This window comes from Corvus brachyrhynchos, unplaced genomic scaffold, assembly GCF_000691975.1.
Source record: "Corvus brachyrhynchos isolate BGI_N302 unplaced genomic scaffold, ASM69197v1 scaffold56, whole genome shotgun sequence".
In the NCBI taxonomy this organism is placed as follows: domain Eukaryota; kingdom Metazoa; phylum Chordata; class Aves; order Passeriformes; family Corvidae; genus Corvus; species Corvus brachyrhynchos.
In genome coordinates this window covers 8,978,665-8,998,637 of record NW_008238664.1, presented here as the reverse complement: position 1 = coordinate 8,998,637, position 19,973 = coordinate 8,978,665, and the positions used below count along the sequence as shown (strand labels likewise).

The 19,973-nt window shown below is 39.6% G+C and overlaps 1 protein-coding gene across 8 annotated transcripts in view; it reads right to left on the bottom strand.

Moving 5' to 3' along the window:
• Positions 1-19,973, bottom strand: part of ANKS1B (ankyrin repeat and sterile alpha motif domain containing 1B) — a 413,548-nt gene that overhangs the window by 37,349 nt on the left and 356,226 nt on the right. For all 8 annotated transcript variants that reach the window (XM_017737794.1, XM_017737792.1, XM_017737791.1 and 5 more), the window contains 2 exons: positions 12,724-12,831; positions 7,244-7,423 (listed from right to left, as the gene is read on the bottom strand). In XM_017737794.1, the coding sequence (XP_017593283.1) occupies positions 7,244-7,423; positions 12,724-12,831 (288 nt within the window). The remainder of the gene's footprint in view (positions 1-7,243; positions 7,424-12,723; positions 12,832-19,973) is intronic.

The following is a 19,973-nucleotide window of genomic DNA, read 5'->3' as shown; positions in this document are numbered from 1 at the left end:
TGCTCTCTAAGGAGGATCCAGAAGTGAAGGACTTTTCAGAATGGGGTAAGAACTGAAAACAGATCTGATGAACTACAGATCAGTCGGATGAAATTTAGTAGGATTACACATGGAAATAAAATAGTAAATAAATTAGCAGAGTGATTTAGGTTGGGGGAGATCAAAAAAGATTTGAAAGTTTCAGTATACTTCAAATTAGATAGAGCAGTCTTTCAAAAGAATAAGGATATAAATCACAGGATAATTCATGCGGCAAGAAAGCTCAGGAAATCTCCACTCCAATTCCAGCTCAAAGCAGAAGCAGCTGTGAGATGAGACCAGATTGCTCAGGGCTTCATCCTGTCAGGTCTTGAGAACCTCAAGGACAGAGACTGGACAGAGTCTGAACAACCTGTCCCCCTGTTTGCCTGTCCATATGGGGAGAAAGTTTCTCTTGGTGTCCAGTACCTCTCTCAGTTTTAATACCCAAAGCCACCTTTTCTCCAGCCAGCCCTGGTTGCCCAGACTCTCCTTGGAGGGCAACTGCTTTAGCTCACAACCCTCTTGGTGGCTCTTTGCTGAATTTCCTTCTCCTATATAAAAAAATTTCAGGTATTTAATAAAAGTATCATGGGAAGAAACTTTTATGCCATATGGGGCAGCCACCAGTGAGGTCTCATATGGGGTGGCGTTCAGTTTTAGCCACTGCAGTGCAAGGAGGGAATCCAGGAGAGAGTGACAACAACAAACAGAAGTCTAGAAAACACCAGGGCATGGCTCTGGTTAGGAAAACAGTTTGTTCAGCCCTGAGCTGGTCCAAGTAGAGGTCGTTGGTGACTCCTGATCTTCTGCCGCCTTTCCCAGCTTCTTCTCATTGACAGCACCCCTTCTGCTGGTGCTGCCAGCTACCAGTATACTCCAGCCTCTTAGCCTTGCAGAGAGGATACAAACTTCTGGACAAACACCAATGAAAATTATGAGACTTTAATTCCTGAACACTGGGTAAACGTATCTACCTTTCTGCCAAAAAATACCCACCCCCAAACAACTAAAACGCTCTTTCAGAAAAGTGCCCCCAAACTCTAAGCACAGCTTTTTCCAGCAGATCAAAAATGTAAATGTTAGATATTAAAATTCAGTTTTCATACAATCTTTTCAATGTAGACCTTCTAGTTCACAAGACTGAGTGTGAAAAACAGTAAATTAATGAAGAACATTTGTCCTTTTCTTGGTGTAGTATTTATGGCTAAAGTTTGGAACATTAATACTGAATATAGAAGCGGCTTTCTTAATTCCATTTGCTGAAGCAGCTTGTAGGTAGGATCGACCTCACATGAATTCAGTCCTAAAATGTTACTTCTGTAACATGCTTGAAAAATTCTCTCTCTCTATTCAGGCAGAAATTAAGTAGATTTCTTATAATGCCTTTATCAGTTTACTTGTCCATTGCGCAGAGAAGTGCTGGATACCGCACACGTGGAAGTGTTCAAGGTTATGTTGGATGGGGCTTTGAGAAACCTGCTCTAGTGGGAGGTGTCCCTGCTCAGAGCAGGGAGGTTGGAACTAGATGATCTTTCAGCTGCTTTCCAACCCAGTGGTGGTTCTATGATTCTAGGAAATACACAATTCTCAAAGGATCTACGGATGTAAATGAGCTGAAATTTACAGACCGAGATACAGCCATCTATGGCATTTGTATCTATGTGAACTACAAATACAACTGCCAGCAATACCTATACCATGCACTGGATTTAGTTAAGCATTTTTCTTTTGATGTTAAATTGAAGGTTGTCACAGCTCAGTCATCTTTCCATATTAAAAATATAATGCACCTAAAATATGAACCTTATAGCATTTTGTTTGGATTTGACTATTTTTAGATAGCTATTTATCCTCACAACATAAACTATTTTATGCTTATAAAACATGGAAATAAGAAGCCTAAGAAGTAACAAGAGAATGAATCTAGAGAACCGTATTTTTGTATTTATTGCTTCATAAATCAGCTAGTAAAGAATTCTATTATTCCACGAGTAATTTCAACCATTGATAAAAAAACCTTCTTCATTGCTTCTTAGATAATCTCATTTTACACACCAGTATTCTCTTGGGCGCATTTTTCTTCATTCACAGTAATCTTTAAATCCTTCAAAAGCAGAGGAGATGGGAAAACAAAACATGAAACGAGTAAATAAAAAGTCATACTGTGGTTTAAAGTTACAAAACTAAAGATGACTTCTTTATTTTTGGTTCCTTCAAACTTTCTGTGTCATCTTACTCAACCAGCAACATTCCAGTACGTCAGCTTTCCTAGCTGAAAAATGGAAAGTATGATTTTCAATCACACAGCCCGACAATGCACTGGAAATACAAATGCTTTAGTATCTGTGAAGTATTTGGAAGACATTGCTGAGTTGAAGGTATTACTTTAGAAAGAAGCAAAAATATTTCACAATTTTAATATAAAACTGCCTTTGCTAATTCTGTCTTTTTTTTAATGACATTTCTCCTCTTCTGTAGGTAAAGGATCTGCTGTACTCAAACCATTTAAATGATTGTCCCCTACTTATCAATCCTAACCCAGCAATGAATTATTGTATCTTACAAAATAAAAGGCAGAATCCCAATGCTTAGGACAGATTTACTTCAAACTTACTGTGCAGTCATTACAATGACCTTAGATTTTAGCTATCTTGTGTTTTAGGAAAAAAAAATTAAAAATCTTAAAAAAACTTAAAAAAAACCGCAAGAGCACTCAGACCATGTGACTGAAGAACCCAGAAAGGCTTTCAAAATGAAGTCTGAGTTCAGCAACTCTGGGAAAGAACTTCTCCTGTCAGCATTTGTGAATAATTTTTTCAACTCTCTCAGATCTTAAAAGATCTCTTCCTTCCATCACAACTCACTGGGGTGCCCCCATATGGCCCATGACTAGGTTTATCCTACTAGGAGGCTTACTCTGACTCACTACCAGTTTGTCCTCCCAGAGGCAGACACACGCTGGAGCTGTCCCCAGAGCCCCAGAGAGGCTCCCGCCCACTGCCTCCCAAAATGACAGACCTCTCCTAGCTCGGGCTGTGCCGGAGGCTCAGCACCATGGGGAGGGCGTGTCACAGCATCAGGGGGAAGCCTGTCCCAGCTCTCCTTCTGCAAGGAGTGCCGTGGGCAGGGGTGCTTCCCGCATCTCCCTGCATGCCTGCCATGGGAAAGATGTTCCTGGCCCTCACTCCTGGCTCAGGGCAGGGTGCAGAGCTCTGAACACCACAGCAGGAGGTCTTATGGACCAGGGTGGCTAAAAGCACCATATGTCACTGGCTGGCGCAATAAATAGCCACAGCCTCAGGGCTGGCAGTCTGGAATATGCTTGCAGCTAGTACCTAAAGCTTCTCTCCTGCCTGGAGAATTGCAAAACCTAAAAAGGTGACATTTTAACTGATGTATTTTAATGAACTTAGCTACGATTCCTTTGGACCTCCAAAGTTCTTCCCTGCAACTATTTCAGGGCTGAACAAAGAGCCCAATCCCTTCAGTGGGACTCCTCCTCCTACCGATTTTGGTTCCAAAGTACTCAAGCTTTGCCTGCATGATTTCAGTTCTATTTTAAAGGTTCAGCCAATCTTAAGAACAACCTCAGCTATTTTAAACTACGTTAATTTGATCGTACTAACCTACAGTTTGCAGGCTCAGAATTCAACATCCACAGTCAGTGATGACTCAGACTACTCATTTCTTTCTAGATTTTTTTTTTCTCCTTTTTTTTGGAAAACAAACCATCTCACAACCTTCTGTATTACCATTTTGGCAGTTATGATTTATACAACCAGACATCACAGACTTTTGGAGCTGGATGATCAACTAGGGGATTGGATGACCAAACCTATTCCATTGGGGAATCTAAATTGGTTAGACTCATTGTTTATATTATGATTTTCCCCTTAGGTCACAAACAGTATGTGAGGGAGCTGCGAATGAAAGTACACGCTGGCCTTGAGACAAAACCACCCACATTAAGTAAATTTAAATCAGTACTTCCTCCAGGAAACAAAGAGTTGTATTACTTACAAGCAGATTTGATTATGGTTTAGAGAACTGTTTAAACCCATCTAGCACATCAAAGGAAAACAGATTTAACCTGCGGTTCTCATTGTTTAAGGAAGACTGGTTGATTGATGCAAAGATCAACATGCTTGATGACTCCCTGTACCAGTTTCATGACAACACAGGCCATAGTAAAGATGGAAACATCCAGTTTCAAAATATCTTCAGATTTTAGATTTTAAATTAAGGATAAGATAGTCTTATTCTAACATTTTTGAAATAAAATCAAGTTCATGAAAGCAATACAATAAATAAGTTCCCAATACCGTGTTCGCCTCTCTCTTCAAGGCCATAAAAATGCCCATTAATCTCATAATCAAGAACACACTTAAAACACTTTCAAACCATCACAGCATCCAAGATGTGTTTGTGCACATTTGTGTACTATAGCATCCAGTAAACATGCAGATTCATACAGCAGCATGCAAACAGCCTAGCAAAGAAAGGACTAAGACAGAGGAACATCCTCAAAGCAATTCAAATAATCCCTCTAGATCATTCTATATGTGAGAAGTATTCTAGCTGGGAAGCTGGACTAGTATCAGTTCAGAAGTTGCTGTTGATCTGACACAAGCCAAAGGAACCAGCAAACTGCAAGGAGAAAGTTGCTAGATAAAAGAAAAACCCCAAACCCCCCACAATATACAGAGCAGAAGGTTCATGTTAAGAAGCAGTCGGATCTCCTTAATTTTGCAGAAACAATTATTTTACTTTTAATTTCAAAGGGGCTTTGGGGGAAAAGACTGAAGGAAATACAGTTCATTTTGGCAGAGCAGATATTGAACAAAATAAATTTAAGAATCTATTTTTGGGCTAGAATGGTTGAAGAAATCCCTGATTAGCCTCTTAATGGGGTGAGTCCAATTTATTGAGAATGATCACCAGAGGGAGTCATTGACTTTCCCATTAAAGTCAAAGGGAATTTTACATACATCAGGAATGCAGAATTTGGGGGCAGAGCTGAAAAAGACTTCAAACAGATTGGAGCTCAGGGAACAACACAAACCACTGTTTTATGGATTTCATCTGAATCCATTTTCCCCTTTGGAGTCCCAAAGGATGACAGCTATATTCCATGGTTAAAGTTAGAGAGAAGGCACTGAAGTCATCCATTCAGTGGGTACACACTCCCACAACAACAAAAAAACCCAACCAAAAAAACCAAACAACAACAACAAAAAATGCCCCCAAAACCACACCAGCAAAAAAACCCCCTCAACCAACCAAAAAAAACCCAAAAAGCCCAACAACAAAAAAAATCCCTTAAGCACTTAATTGGTTCTAGAGGAGTTTGGAGCGGTGTAAGTAATAGCTGCTCAGTTTTGTCTTTGGGCGTACAATGTACCACAGTCCTTCTGGAAATGCAGTACTCAACAGCACAAAGAAAATTTCCAGGTGTCTTTTATGAGAGTATGTCAGACCTCTTGGGAATATCAGTAAAAGAAAGGAGTGAAACGGAGTCAGAAAGAATTGTTAGCATAGGGGTTTTTTGTTGGTTTGGTTTGTTTTATTTTTTGTCTTCAATGTTAGTGACTAAAAGAGGTAGTGAGTATAGGGATTTGTGAACGAAGTGATAAAATGAACTAATTAGACAAACAAGTCTACTCAGCCACGAGCAAGCGTTCATTTTATGCTCAAACACCTAAATTTCATGACCTTCAAAAAATATTTTCATGTTAAGAACTTGTCTTTTCTTTGCTGGACTTCAGCTCAGCCTTACTCTTGCCACAGAAGCCCAGCAGACTTTGGTTTGAAAAGAAGCTCATTCACTCAGCAACTTTCTCCTTAATTCTGTACAAGAAGATTATATAGCAGAAAATAAGATTAAAAAAGGGCAAGGCAACAGCTCCACCCAACCAAATGCAATTTCACTTTCCTAGAAATGTTCTCTGAACAAATGGAATTCAATTTGTTTCTGTGTTCCCAGGTAATGGCAGCACCTTGTTTTGTTTGTTTATTTAATTACTTCTTGTTCATGTAATTAGCTGACAGACTGCAGCCTTTTGTTCATTATAACACAGTTATTTGCATAGCTGTTTCCATTTTGAGGCTGAATTTTGGACAGAGGCTCTATTTTGGGTTGTGGCAGGCAGAAACACTGCTGGGAAGCCTCATGCAGGGAAGCATGCAGCAACCCTCTCCTTTGTGGAATGAGTCTCTCCAGGAACTGCCCTGGCTGCCCATCTGCTTCTGACAGCAAGTCAAAGTCCTATTTCCAGCATGCAGCTTAAGACCTGGCTGTCTTTCATCATCATCAGTATCAGCAAAAACCAGTTGAGTTCATTCTAAAGCATTTTCACCAACAGGGTGTCCATGTATAATCTACTGCACTTAGGTTGAATATTAGGAAAAATTTCTTCACTGAATGGGTGGTCAGGCATTGGAGTGAGCTGTCCAGGGAAGTGGTTCAATCATGTCGGCGTGGCCCTTTGGGACATGGTTTAGTGGTGAACATGGAAGGGCTGAGTTAAGGGTTGAAGACCTTAAGGGTCTTTTCCATCCTACGTGGTTCTATGGTTCTGTGGCATCACTCTGCTCAATGCATGCTTAATTTAAAATTATCTGTACTCTTTCAGTGGTGGGGGGAAAAAAACATAGAGATGGAGGCTACTTTAAGCTTTCTTTCATGAACAGTTTGATTTAACATCCAGTTGGAGTTTAGTGCTGTTCAAATGAATTTTTGCATAGTTAAATCTTTTTTTTAAATAATAAAAATATATGCCCAGATCACAGTTTTTCAGAATGCTGACCCTTCCCATTAATGAATGCAGCAATCATCACCCTTCAAGTCCTCTGAGTTTCCAGCAGTGAACTGACGCCATCTTATTCCTCTGAATTTGAGGAATCTGCACCCTACTACAAAAACAAGAGGCAGAGTCAGTGCTGGGGGAAGACTGTGCACTCTAGTGCACAGAAGCCACCTTCATCTCAGCCTCCAAGCATCTAAACACCCCCAAACCTCCACGTCTCAGGGGAAATTATACACCAACACACCAATTTACACTAACTGAAATATAGACAGCTGGAACAGACAGCTTGGAAAAATTGTTAACATTTGTTATTTACAACTCAGCCTTCATTTACAACCTACTGCCATGGTCAGGATTAGTCCTGTAACTAAAAGCAGCAAAGCCCAGCCTTTTAATGGCACTGGTTTTAGTCCTACCTGTGCCATCTGCCTCTCCAGCTTTGACCGCGGGATATCATCAAAATAGTTTTCATTTCTTCTTCTCCTTGCATCGCCCTGCATGATAATGTGGGGAACGTCCAGGGAGCCACCAGTAGTGAAAGTGCTTTGGCTAAGTGATGGAGACAACTGAGGAGGAGTGTGGTTACCACTGGGTTCCTGGACAGAGAAAGAAAAATGCAGCATAAGAAGAACAGCATATTGCTGACTTCAAATCACACATTTATAAGTGCATTTGAATGGCTCACACTAAAAAAATTATGGAAAAATTCCTGCAGTAGAGGTTACTGTGTATGGAATTTGGAGATTTCCTACCTGAAGTGCAGAGCCCATGCAGAAGGAAAAATAGTTCACTATTTACATGAACTAGTGGCAAATTTCCTCTCCAAAACCTCCTTGTGTAATATATACCCTCTTCTAGAGATAAAACAGTGAGCTACTTCTTGCCAAGGCCCAAAAAAAGCCATGATTTAGGACTAGCTATTTGTAAGATAAAATACATTCTCACCACTTCTGAGCAGCTGCTCTGAGCAGTGAAAGTGATTTGAACACTAGCAACATCTCTTGCTGGAAAAAAGAAACGCGTGTCCATTTACGCAGTATAGACACTTTGTTGCAATTTTTATAGGTTTTGCAGAACATCCATTTTAACTTGAAGTACCAGATATCAGACACAAGTTAAATACCAATTCCTGGAATGCATGAAAGCATCAGAGTACAAATATTTTACCTGCTTTTCTTGTTACCTGTACTGAACTGTAGCCTTGTATCAGTCAGTGTGCAAATACCACATTGAATTGATACATAAACTCTACCTAATAAATAAACAGCTCCTCCTGGTACACATTTTGCCAGGATCTGCCACCACACCGCCCACAGCCAGACATCGTGTGTATGTTTGGAAACACCTACTCTCCTGCACAGCACATCACATCCCTTGTTCAAATACCAGCTACGAACATTGGTGTCCAGGTTCACCGTTCCACACTCTCTTGGAGCTCCATCAGCAGGAGCAGGGAGCTACAGTGTACTGTCCAGACAGTCTGCATGACTACTGCCCGGTGTGAGCAGGAAAACTCTGTCACAGCAACTGAATGGGAAATGTTCCTCTCTCATGATGTAGGTTACTGGGCAGAATGTACCCAGGAGTATGTTCACACAGTGCAGAGATTCTCCAAACCACCTGCTGCTGTAATGCTCTACTTCCAACACAGAGCAACCAGAGGGGACCTGAAGATAGTGGTGCAAGCAAAACCTGCTCCAGTGTGGAAGGGAAAAAAGTGCTGCGTTTTTCTTTAAAGAGAGAATTAAAGTGGATGATTCATGCATTATTACACTGAAGCAAGCCCAGTTCTGAAAAGCATCAAGGTACTTTACTCCATGCTGTTAAGAAACAAGATCTGTTGTAAGAAATCAGAGAGTTGCAATCTCTTCCAAATGGAAAGGAAAGTTCCAGTCATAGTAATGCCTGATGTCAATATTTGAAGTGTAGAAGTCTATATGACATTATTCCTTGAAATCAAAGTAATAGATTAGTATTTTTCATGTTGCCAACAAGAAAAATGCTAGGAAAATATAGCTCTTTAGTAATTTTTAATTAACTGGGATTAAAATTTTTTTTAAAAAATTCTCCAGCTTTTCTATGATCTGACATTTTTATGATCTTGACATTTCCCAGGGCAAAGAAAAGAGTGTTTTCCTCTTAGGAATAATCTTTTCCCTCCTTCACAAAAATCCACCTACATTTGGCCCAGTTAAAAGCTTCTGAAAAGCTGTAGTCTGCACATGCTCAGGAAGTTTGGTGAGGCATAATCTCTAAAACCCACCCTCCCTGGGCCTAACAACATGGTGCACACACCTCTGCTCTGAAAATAACCTGAGTACAGGGGCACCAAACAAGATCCTCTCCAGTGACTGCTACCTACTGCAGAATCTCTGCTCTGAATCAGGATTCACCCACTGTTGCAGGTTGATAGGGCCACCAGTGTATCAAACTGACAGATGAACACAGAGATTCCAGCCCTCATCGAGCTTTTCATATTTTATCAAACTGCATATGAAGAGGAAATTCACTCCGAGAGGAAATTCACTCCGAGATCTATATTGGAAGATTGCTGGCAAGGCAATACAGACAAGAAATACCAACTCAAGAAATAAAAGAATTACCATGCCTCTGCATTATGGAACAGTATGTCATTGTATGACTTTATGCTATTTTCTCAAAGTTGTCCTTCACAGCACAGATGGATCCTCAACTGTGCAGCATGTTGTCATATCCTCAGCACCGCGTTATCATTAGTTACCGTGTAGTCAGTATTTTATTCCTGCCTCATTTCATGGCCCCGAACCTCTCTCCTAAACTCTTTTCAAATCCTGCTCTGAAGACACAATGATTAATAGCATCATATTCATGATGCTCATAAGTGCTTTACAAATGTCAATCAATTCATTTTCACCACACCCTGTGACTTCTGGCATTTTATAATCACTGCTTTAGTGTGGGTGACCTGAGACACACAGGCAAACGTTAGAAAGTACCAGTCACTCAATTACAACATCTATTGCTCGATTTCCCAAGTGCTTGAGTTACAAACTCCACTTCTGTTGATCTAATTTTCAGCACTGTGTGCTCAGCACTTGTATAAATCAGACTCAAGACTTTAGTCAAATATGGAGATTGTCAGTAACATACAATTAGTGACTCTTCAGGAGGCAATTAAATAACTTCCCATTCATTATCCAAGTTTTTTGTGGAAAAAACAGGTGTAAATCTATATTTTCATAGGTACAGCTATTCCTTCAATCATGAGCCTCTCTCCCATTCTTCCTTCATTCTTCTTCCTCACTCCCACCCACCTTCTCATCTCCTTAAACAAACCTGCAGACCAGGCATGGACACCCTTGCAGGTGCTACCATGGCCGAGTACCACGCTACTGTTAGTCACCAGGTACTCTTGCCATGTTTCTGCCCAGCTGTGAATGCAAGGACACATGACCTGCAGGGATGTCTGACCATATATTCCACTGTCAAAAGCTGCCTCATCCCCTCTCAGACCTGCTGCTGGAACCACAAAGGTCAGGGCTGGAAGAGAGTTTAAAAGATCCTTCCCCAAGCTGCCTGGGCACACTTCATGTCCCATAGGTGTTTGTCTAAAAAAACCCAGAATTGTCTCCAGTGAACTAACAATTGTGTTAAACTATCATTACCATTGTAACATTTCTCCTCCAAATTTTCTGCCTAAATTGTTGGTCCTCCAGTATAAATTCCAGCCTCCAGTGCTGACTGGGTGAGGAAGGGCTCCCATAAACAACATGGACACTGGTCCTGTAATTAAAGATTGTCATGCACTCCAGGAAAGAAAGCAAGATTGCGTAGGTAACCTGAGATCCAGCAATTTCTACACTTTTGTGTATAGAAAAGTATATCTGTATATAGTGTATATATATATATGTAACAGATATATAGTGTGTATATATATATTTGAATATAGTATATTTGAGTATAATTGAAATTGAAGCAGTGTTTCCTTAGTACACAGTAACATACAACAGGGAATAACATATGTTGTGGATATTTTTAAGATTTTAAAGATTTTTTGCTTTTCCTCAATATTTAACCTTTTACTTTGGAATATTTTAAAAGCTAATACAAAAACAGTCAAAAAAGATGAAGCATTAGCATTGCTTAGTTTGAGCTTGGGAACGTAAAAGTAGACTTTAAATAACAAACTGTATTTTCTACTGATGTAGAGCAGCCTGATCTAGTGGAAAGTGCTCCTGCCCATGGCAAAGAGGGCTGAAACTTGACGATCTTTAAGGTCCGTTTCACTCCAAACTATTCTATGACTCTATATGAATCAATCTCATAGCAGCAGCGGTTTATTTAAGCCAACTTTCAAGACACAAATTATTGCAGACTACAAACTAAACTTTCTTTGGTTTTGTTGTTTTTGTTTCACGTGAAATGGCATAGTAGCAGTTGATGGGAAAGAAAAACTTTATTCCAAATGCATGTCCTCCTCTTTAGGATTCTCTGTGAAGACTCCAGTTCCAAGAGGTGATAAATAACATTAAGCATTGCATCAGTAGCTCTAGCTGTGCAGCAGCAGACTACTTTTTATCATTTTGACTACAGATGGAGGACATCTGGTTTTCTCTTCCATATTAACTGAGAATATACAGTTCTGACCAAGAATGTGGACTGTGGAAACTTTCTCACTTGCTGAAGAGGAATTAATTATGCAGTCCAGAGTACTGAAGGCATTGAGGAAAAAAGTGTGCCTTTTCATCTATTTCTCTTTCCTTGGAGTGTTTTAACACCTGCCATGCATTAGGAATCATTCACAAAATGCATTAAAAAATAAAATACAAGAAAAACATCCACATGTTTGCTCAGTGTGCCTTAGAGCATGTTAAAGACTTGCCAGACCTTTTTAAATACGGCATTGGGAATAGGTTGAATTAAAGGATGGGATCTAAAATTTCTGTATGGGGCATCTGAGAATATGCAGGGTGAAAACAGGCTGGTCACCGAAATTTTAAGTACACTTAAAAATAAGCCCTCATTCTGTCTTTCTGTTTTTCTCTTTACACCAGGAAATCTAACTTGGGAGCACAGACACTCTCTGACTTTGAGATTTAATCCCAAATGAGATTCCCATCAGAAATGCAGCCCCATGAAAATAATCAGATCCAATCAAATGCAAAAGGTGTGACCTAAAATATCAAAATTAAAATGTTGCTATGAACTCTGTTGGAGAGAACTCAGTAGGAATTGGTCATCAGACCACAACTCATTAAGAGTTGCAGACAGCAAGTAAGCAAAGACATTGGATTGAGAAACCGAGTGAAGGTGGTGTAATAAGAGGAGATTAAATGTGGTCAAGTGTGGAAAAACCCCAGGGACATTGCAACAAGGTTTCTGAAAGAGGGAATATAAATGAAAATAAAAACATGATGAAACTTTTGATATACAGAGACGCCTTAATGGCATTTTTATCTCAACAATTTCAAGAGGTTCTCCTTAAAAAAAGCCTAAAGCACATGTTGGAAAAGTAAGTGCAAACATTCAAAAACAAGAAAAGGAAATTGGTAACTCTCCTGCAATATCGATCAGCTGGGCTGGGATTCCTGTGGGCAAATGTAGATGTGCAGCTTTTACATCCCTGGACCTGAGCTAGTTTCTTGAACAAAGATAAGCTGGTACTTCTAAGATTCTACTTATCCTAAGGCAGACATCTGAAGCAGGTCAGATGCATCACCCTGTAAAAATGTCAATATATCTCCGCTGGCCATACAGGGAAGTGTGACAGAGTAGGTCAGCCTAAGATGTCCATATTGTACACCTCCGAAATGAGGTAAGTTGGACCCCACTCAAAGCAGCCACTGTTTTCATGTGAATGTTATGAAACCCTTGCTGACTTGTCAAGAAATGCAAACAAATTTTCATGAGGACTCACCCTGAGGGTTATTGACCGAGGTGGTTTCTGAGGAGGATCTTCGTGAAGCCTGTCTCCCAAAGATGCCAGAACACGCTTCCGGTGGCCAATCAAGCTAATTTTTAAGACCTGAAATAATATAAAAAACACATTATTAAAAGAGCACATGGCAGTCATTAAATGAAGATCTATTCAGATTGAAGCCATTTTCTCTTTAAACCTCTTAGCAAGTTAGTCCTCTAGACAGGCTGAGCAGACGAGGAGCTGTGCGAGCCAAAAAATCAGCAGAGAAAATGAGAGGTGAGATCAGAGGAAAAACACTGTAAAATGAGGGAAGAAACTAGAGCCTGTATAGGTGTGGAAAACTGAAAAAAATAGACTCAAACATGAGTAAAGAAGAAACGAAATGAAGAGAAGGCAGAAGAACAGAAAGAAAAAAAGGGAAGGGGATGAGAAGACTGGAGAAGGAAATGCAGAGGTGCATGCAAACAGTGAATGATGAGCATTAAAGTGATTCATGGGATGAATGAGGAAAAGAGTGAGAAACAGCCAGTGAACGCTTAGAGGGAGCAAGAAGGGAAAACAGGAATTGTACAATGAATAAATGTTACCACTTTTAAATCTATTCACCATGCCTTTCACAGTGTTGCTAGAAAAGGGTTAAAACTGGAAGATTTGGCAGAGGATGAGGGAATAGTTTTGCTCAAAGTGACCTTGCAGCTGGGAATGCTAAAAATGTTGGTGTGGGAAAACTCCATTTATTATGCCTAACGTTGTTTATCCTCTGCCTGTTTTGAGAAGTAGAATTCCTGTGGAGAGACAACACACTCTCACAGACATGCGGGTAGCCTTGTGTTATGAAGAGGCAGGAGCCCTCCCCTCCCCTCCCCTGCTGCTGGCTAGAACAGAGCCACGTCCCTGTCCCTCTGTCACTCGGCGTGGTTAGCAAGGTAATGAAATAAACCTACTCTTCGCATTTTGGCTGTGGTTTGGTGGTTGCCCGTGGTTACCTGTATGTGTAGATTCACACACACAGGTAATCTCCAAATAAGTCCCACAGTTTGCATCACGTAGAATCATCCTTGTGCAAGGAACACAGGATGGAAAAAATTTGCCCTGGAGTTCTGTTACTTTTATCAGACACAATGAAAAAAATCTCTGTTGAATGGAAATGTGTCCATCAGTGAATACGTTCACACACCTCATGCTTGTCCAAAGTCCAAGAATACTGCCAAAAAGTTGCCCCACGTTTACTGCAACTACTCTTCATTTGTATTTCTCTGTGTCCCTGCCTCATACAAAACCACCACTGCTCTCAGGAAAACAGGGAGAGCAGATGCAGTGAGTAGGAAATTTTAAATATTAGAGGGAAAAAAATCATGTTCCAATGCTATTCTTTAATGGCCACAATGGCTGTAGTGTAAAGAGTGTAAAGCAGCACTAATTGTAGCAGCAAGCCTCTGCTCTGCAAACAGCAGTGTCCTTACGTAACTCCTCCAGACTGTACATGTGGTTTCATACTCCAGAGCTGCCTCCATTCCCTCTCAGAAAACAGTACTTCCCACTATATTTAGGACCACCGTGTGTCAACACCCTTCAGTTGAGAGGAAGTTCTTGCTCAACCTAGAAAAAGTAATAGTCCCTAAAAAAACCTGGAAATGCTGCATCTTAAATGAACAACTACCTCAGCTTAAGCAGTAGCACTAAGAACTACAATTCATGAGAACAAACAAACCCCAGCAACTCCCCTGCTGCATCTCTTAGTTCCAGTATCTCAAAACATGTCCAGCAACATGCTGTCATTATTCTGGTCTCCATGCCTATCCACCCATTATCCTGCCTATCCATGTGCACATGAATTCATCCATGCTTCCTCTGATAGATGTCTCTGTGCTGATACTGTTGAACATCAATAACCTCTTTTCTGCCTGCATCTCCAAAATGATGGGCTACGACATGAAGCAGATGGAGGCCTTCCTCCAAGAGGCTGCTTACAGGGGTGTTGCAGACCCTGCAGTTCAGCAGCAGACACAAGCTGCAGTCCCACAAACCACCCTGCTAATGTGCTATCCTTTTAGTCTAAATCTAGAGAAGCACGAGTGAAGCTGAGATAATGCAGCACACAGAGAAATGCCTGAGGCATGCAGGAGACTTAGTTATGTATTCAGTTTACACTGAGTGTTAAACAGAAGGGTGCACAGTTTATCTCTGTATTTAACTATATGAAACACGTGAATGAACTACAGCTGCTTTAAGCATTACTCAAGTAATGCACTTCAGCGAACTTGCTTCTTTCATAATGCTTCCCCATCAACAAGATCATTTATCCAGAGATTTTTTAAGCCAAGCTAAAGTTCTTTGGGTTGTTTCAAGGTCCTCAGCACTCTGACTGCCTTATTAGCTATATCAAAACACACAAAGCAATTCTCTTTGACTTCACAGAGCTGCTGAACAACAGGAGAGAAAAAGACATGCGTCTTGAGGGACTGCACACATAAGAGATCAGTAGATGGGTCTTAATGACTAAATTATTTCAAAAACAGTTCTCAACTTGAAAGTAATACAAATCTTTAAACACCATAGGCACTGCTAAGCTAACTCCACATTTTGTTTTTCTATTATAATGGTGGTTGCCCCAAATGTGAATGGGAGGGAGTTAACGACGCAACCTACAGAAACATATGGTCCTCGTGATGCCATGATGATTTTTTGCCTTTTCTTTTATACCTTTTATACCTTTTTACAACTTCTGTATTCTTAGTGTTTTTAGCCTACATTCTTAGACTTATTTGTCAAGCTAGGAGACTAAACATTTTAGAAGCTTCGTAGTTAGGGGTTAGTGTGCCCCAGACCCCAAGGTCCTCTCCAGAACATATTCTGTAAACTAAGATAGAACCATCCAGTGTAAGGTTCCTTGGGGAGGGGGGGCTCCTTCAAGCCTCTCATTGGGGAATCTTTGATAGATATGTTAATTAGTAAGACCTATAATGTTAGATCTTTTGGGGGTGTGCATTTCGGTGCATTCGACCTGGACATGTGCACTTAAGGATCCTTAAAATAAATACCAAGGTAAAATCCCTTTTTCCCTTCTAACTGTGTATGCCTCTTGATTTTAAGACCAGGAAAAGGCATCACTCAGGCAACAGGCAGCTGCATCCCAGTCTCATCTGGAGCACATACTCTATTAACTGAAGACAGCTTTATTCTTCTGGAAATGACTCTCTAGCAATTTTCTTATTTGGCAAACCTGTTTCTCAACCTAGGAACGTAAAATACTGTTTTCTGAAACACTTCTATATTTGAGTTATGAGGGTTTAACAAACATCCTGAAACTCTGGAAACTCATCCTGTGATGGATTATCTTTGACAGTATTTATCAAAAATGTCAAATATCACAAATATAGGTCAACAGTGTGGAATGGTACAGTTGCCTAAAGCACTACCATAGAAATGTGTTAATGTTGTGTATCAGGTAACCATTAGAAATCTTGCACTTACACAGCCCACAAGTTAGCTTTCCTGGTAAGTAATTTCTATAAATCAGGTAACAATGTACTAACACTGAATAAGGACAGTCAATACAGTGCACTTAAGTGTCATGCAGTGAGGCATTTTGTCAAATGGATTGTAGCCCACTTACTATACAACAATGAAATGAGTTTTGCAGTGTGGCTGCAGGAATCAGCAACAACATCATCAAACTGTTCAGAGTAGCTAAAGGCCCTCCAGAGCCTGTTACTTCATTACTGGGACAAAAGGACAAAAAAAAAGCACTTACATGACATGCTTCTTTCCACACTGACAGCAGGATACCTGAGTCAAAAATGATACTACTCCGTTTCATGTATGTGATGTCACAATACACTTAGAAGAGAATGGGACAAGTCATTTGTCCAAAGAACTGGTACACGCACAAAAATTTAATCTTATTTTTACTTCCGTACTCTGCAGTGATTATCACACAAAATGAAATTCCACTAGGAAATGTAAGAAATCCACAAATATAACCAATGTAACACTTTGCATTTATATCTCTGTCTTAGTTGACAGATGTTTCAAAAAAACACATGTAGCCCAATAACTCCCTGATGACTGTGTACATGCAGATGCTGGAATGAACAAATTATTCCATCTAAAAACAAGCATTATTTCTGCAACATTCTTCTGCCTGATCTTTTCTTCTAATTGAATAATAATATCCAATAGTGCATGATTCTAATTTTTTTTTTTTCTGGAATATTACAAAGATTACTGAAATTCAAGATATCAATTCTCTTTCTTTTGGAATAATCTGAAAAGTTATGGTATGGGCTAAAATCAGTATCATAATAGCACAAGAGGTCTGGACTAAATGTGTAGCAGTAATTGGGCACTAGGAACCAACTACGAAATGGAAAATTAAAGAGTGATCGGAACAGTGCAAGTGATTCTCTCTCTGGTAGCAGCATCAGACACCAGAATTCAAGAAAAAATGGTAAATGTAAGCCAAAAAAGTGGGATCTTCCTATTTCTGCAAGAAAACAGCCCAAAACATTTGCTAAAATCAATATTATTAACCATTTTACTGCTGGTCATATTGGAATAAACTCCAAGCTATCTGGAATTATGGATGAAGGGATACATTTGATTACTACCCCTCTCCTGCCACAGTGCTGCCCCACAGGGCCCAGAATACCCAGGAAGCGAGCCCAGATCAACCGTACAGCTCACCTGACCAACAGGACTGGTTTAACTGAAAATCTGAAAAAGGTTTAAACAGACTTGTATAAATTTTCAGCATCAATTTTACAAATCCTACTCATAGAAGTGCTCTCAGTGTTAACAGTTAAAACAAGCATACAAACAAAACCCACCAAACAAACAAAAAGTGTCAAAAAACTTCATATTCCCCATACTGACCAAGATTATTTGGTGTAATAATTGGTATATTTTGAAAATTAAATAGGCCCAAGTCAGCTATGATACTTAAACTCAAAGAGGGCAGGTTTGGATTAGATATTAAAAAGAAATTCTTTATAGTGAGGATAGTGAGGCACTGGAACAGGTTGCCCAGAGAAGTCGTGGATGTCCCATCCCTGGAAGCGTTCAAGGCCAGGTTGGATGGGGCTCTGAGCAATCTGGTCTAGTGGCAGGGGGCCCCCATGGCAGGGGGTTTGGAATTAAGTTGTCTTCAAGGTCCCTTCCAACCCCAACCACTCTGTGATTCTATGAATGCCCAGTGGCTTTACCAATACCAGACAAAGCCAAATCCAGTCAAACTATATTAGACTTCCATCGCATTTTTCACACGGGGATACTTTATGCTCTTTCTCAGCACATGGGAACAGAGAAGCACCAAAGCACCCTGCTGGTCAGAGGCTTGCTGCAACTTCTCTGGGATCCACACCTGCAGGGGAAGCAAGTGTTTGTTATGCCTATGAAGACACTTTTAAGAGACTTATTATTTAATATCATAATGATTTCATATCATAAGGATATGAAATATGCATCACGATCCTCTGGAATTTTTCACCCAACTGGAAACATTTGTCAGTTGTCTTGCTGACAGCATTTCACAAAGGCTGGAGGCTGTCTCATAAGCCCCATTTCTATACGCTACCATGAGGAACTGATGTTGGTCCTGGATCACTCAAATAAATAACTGAGATGCAGATTTACATTTAAGGACATTGAGAAAACAAAGGCCAAGAGTCTTCTCCAAGTAAATTTGCCATTGCCACCCCAGGTCAGATTGAGGCAGGTGAGAATTCATCACTTTTTGTGTGGGTTCTCAGGACAAACTTTGGTGCTACCAAGGCTGCTGGAATGTTTGTCCTGACTTGGCCAGACAACCCATTTTTGTCATTAAAGTCTTCTAAATTCTCATTAGTTTAAGAAATGGCTGACTGAAAATATCAGGTGCTAGTATTTTGGCTCCACTAAAGATAAAAACAGTAACCATAATTTTGTGCTTGTAATCAATAACCATTAATATTTCAGTGAAAAAAATATAAATTTAATATTTCCTTAAAAAATACCAGGAAAATGCAGTGCAATAAGACCTGGCCAAAACTGATACCTGGCCACTTTGCCTCCTGAAGATGCGTCTCAGGCTACATGCTGCACTGTTTTTTTAAAACAATTTTTAAATGAAAAAGTTAAATACATGGCCTCTTAAGAAATAAGTCACAGTTCAATCATTTCACAAGCCTCAGCTGTAATGACAAATATTACATACGTGATTTTTATCATGTTAGACTCAAGCCCCCATAAATCAGAAATCCTGAAGATCTATTATACATGCAAACACCAAGATTGTTACAACAATGATTACCTATTCTAAGAGACAAGGCTGCAAGTATTATTTATGTGAAAAATGGCAAGCACTAAGCAGGTCTGTATACACAGGAAAACATTCCATTTTCAAAGAAAGTAAGTAGAAAAAATATTAAACAGTTCGAAAGGTGGACCACATTTCCAAATTGTGTCCTAGAAGATAGACTGTTCCCTCCACTGAGGATTTGCATTTCCACCTGTGTGTTGAGCTAATGACAGGCCCAGTTACTGGTTCAGGTCAGATCTGAAGAATGTGTGTTCACAGAGACCAGGAGAACCTGCTCCTTGAGGTCTTCAATGTTAATCATTTAGCACTACAAGAGAGCAATTGCAATACCAATATGTTATCCCATAATATTTTTCAGGATTACTTACACAGCAGATAAATTATAATTAAAGTTACTGGTACTACAACATCTTTCATAATGAGCTAAAAATTTATTTATCTATTTTTAATAAGCAATTACCAGCAAAGCACATTAATCTGTACACAAGCATGAAATACAGCTCATGTAATGAGAAATAAGAGATAAAATAAAAATCTCTATAGAAAATTTTGATAGCTCTAAAATTGATCCTTTTTTTCCTGATTTTGATTCAATTTCATTGCAGAATTAATTCCAAGCAAAAGGAAAAAAAACCAAACATTCAATCCCATTTCAAGAATGGGACATTTGTCTACTAAATGAATAGCTTTTTTAAAAAGTCATCTAATAACATAGAGTAATGAGCGTTTTTACAATATCAGAAGAAGAAAACAGCCATTCACTGCTTGGAGTAAAAATGCAGATTACTCTAGCTCACAGTCATAACCAAGGCTGTCATGAAAAGGTAAGCTCTGTAATATGGGAATAGTATCAGTTAATTATAAACATATAATTAGGATTGGAAATAAATTGTTTACTTCTATATAATGCAATTATATATTCTGATAAAAATTGCAGCAAAAATAGTGA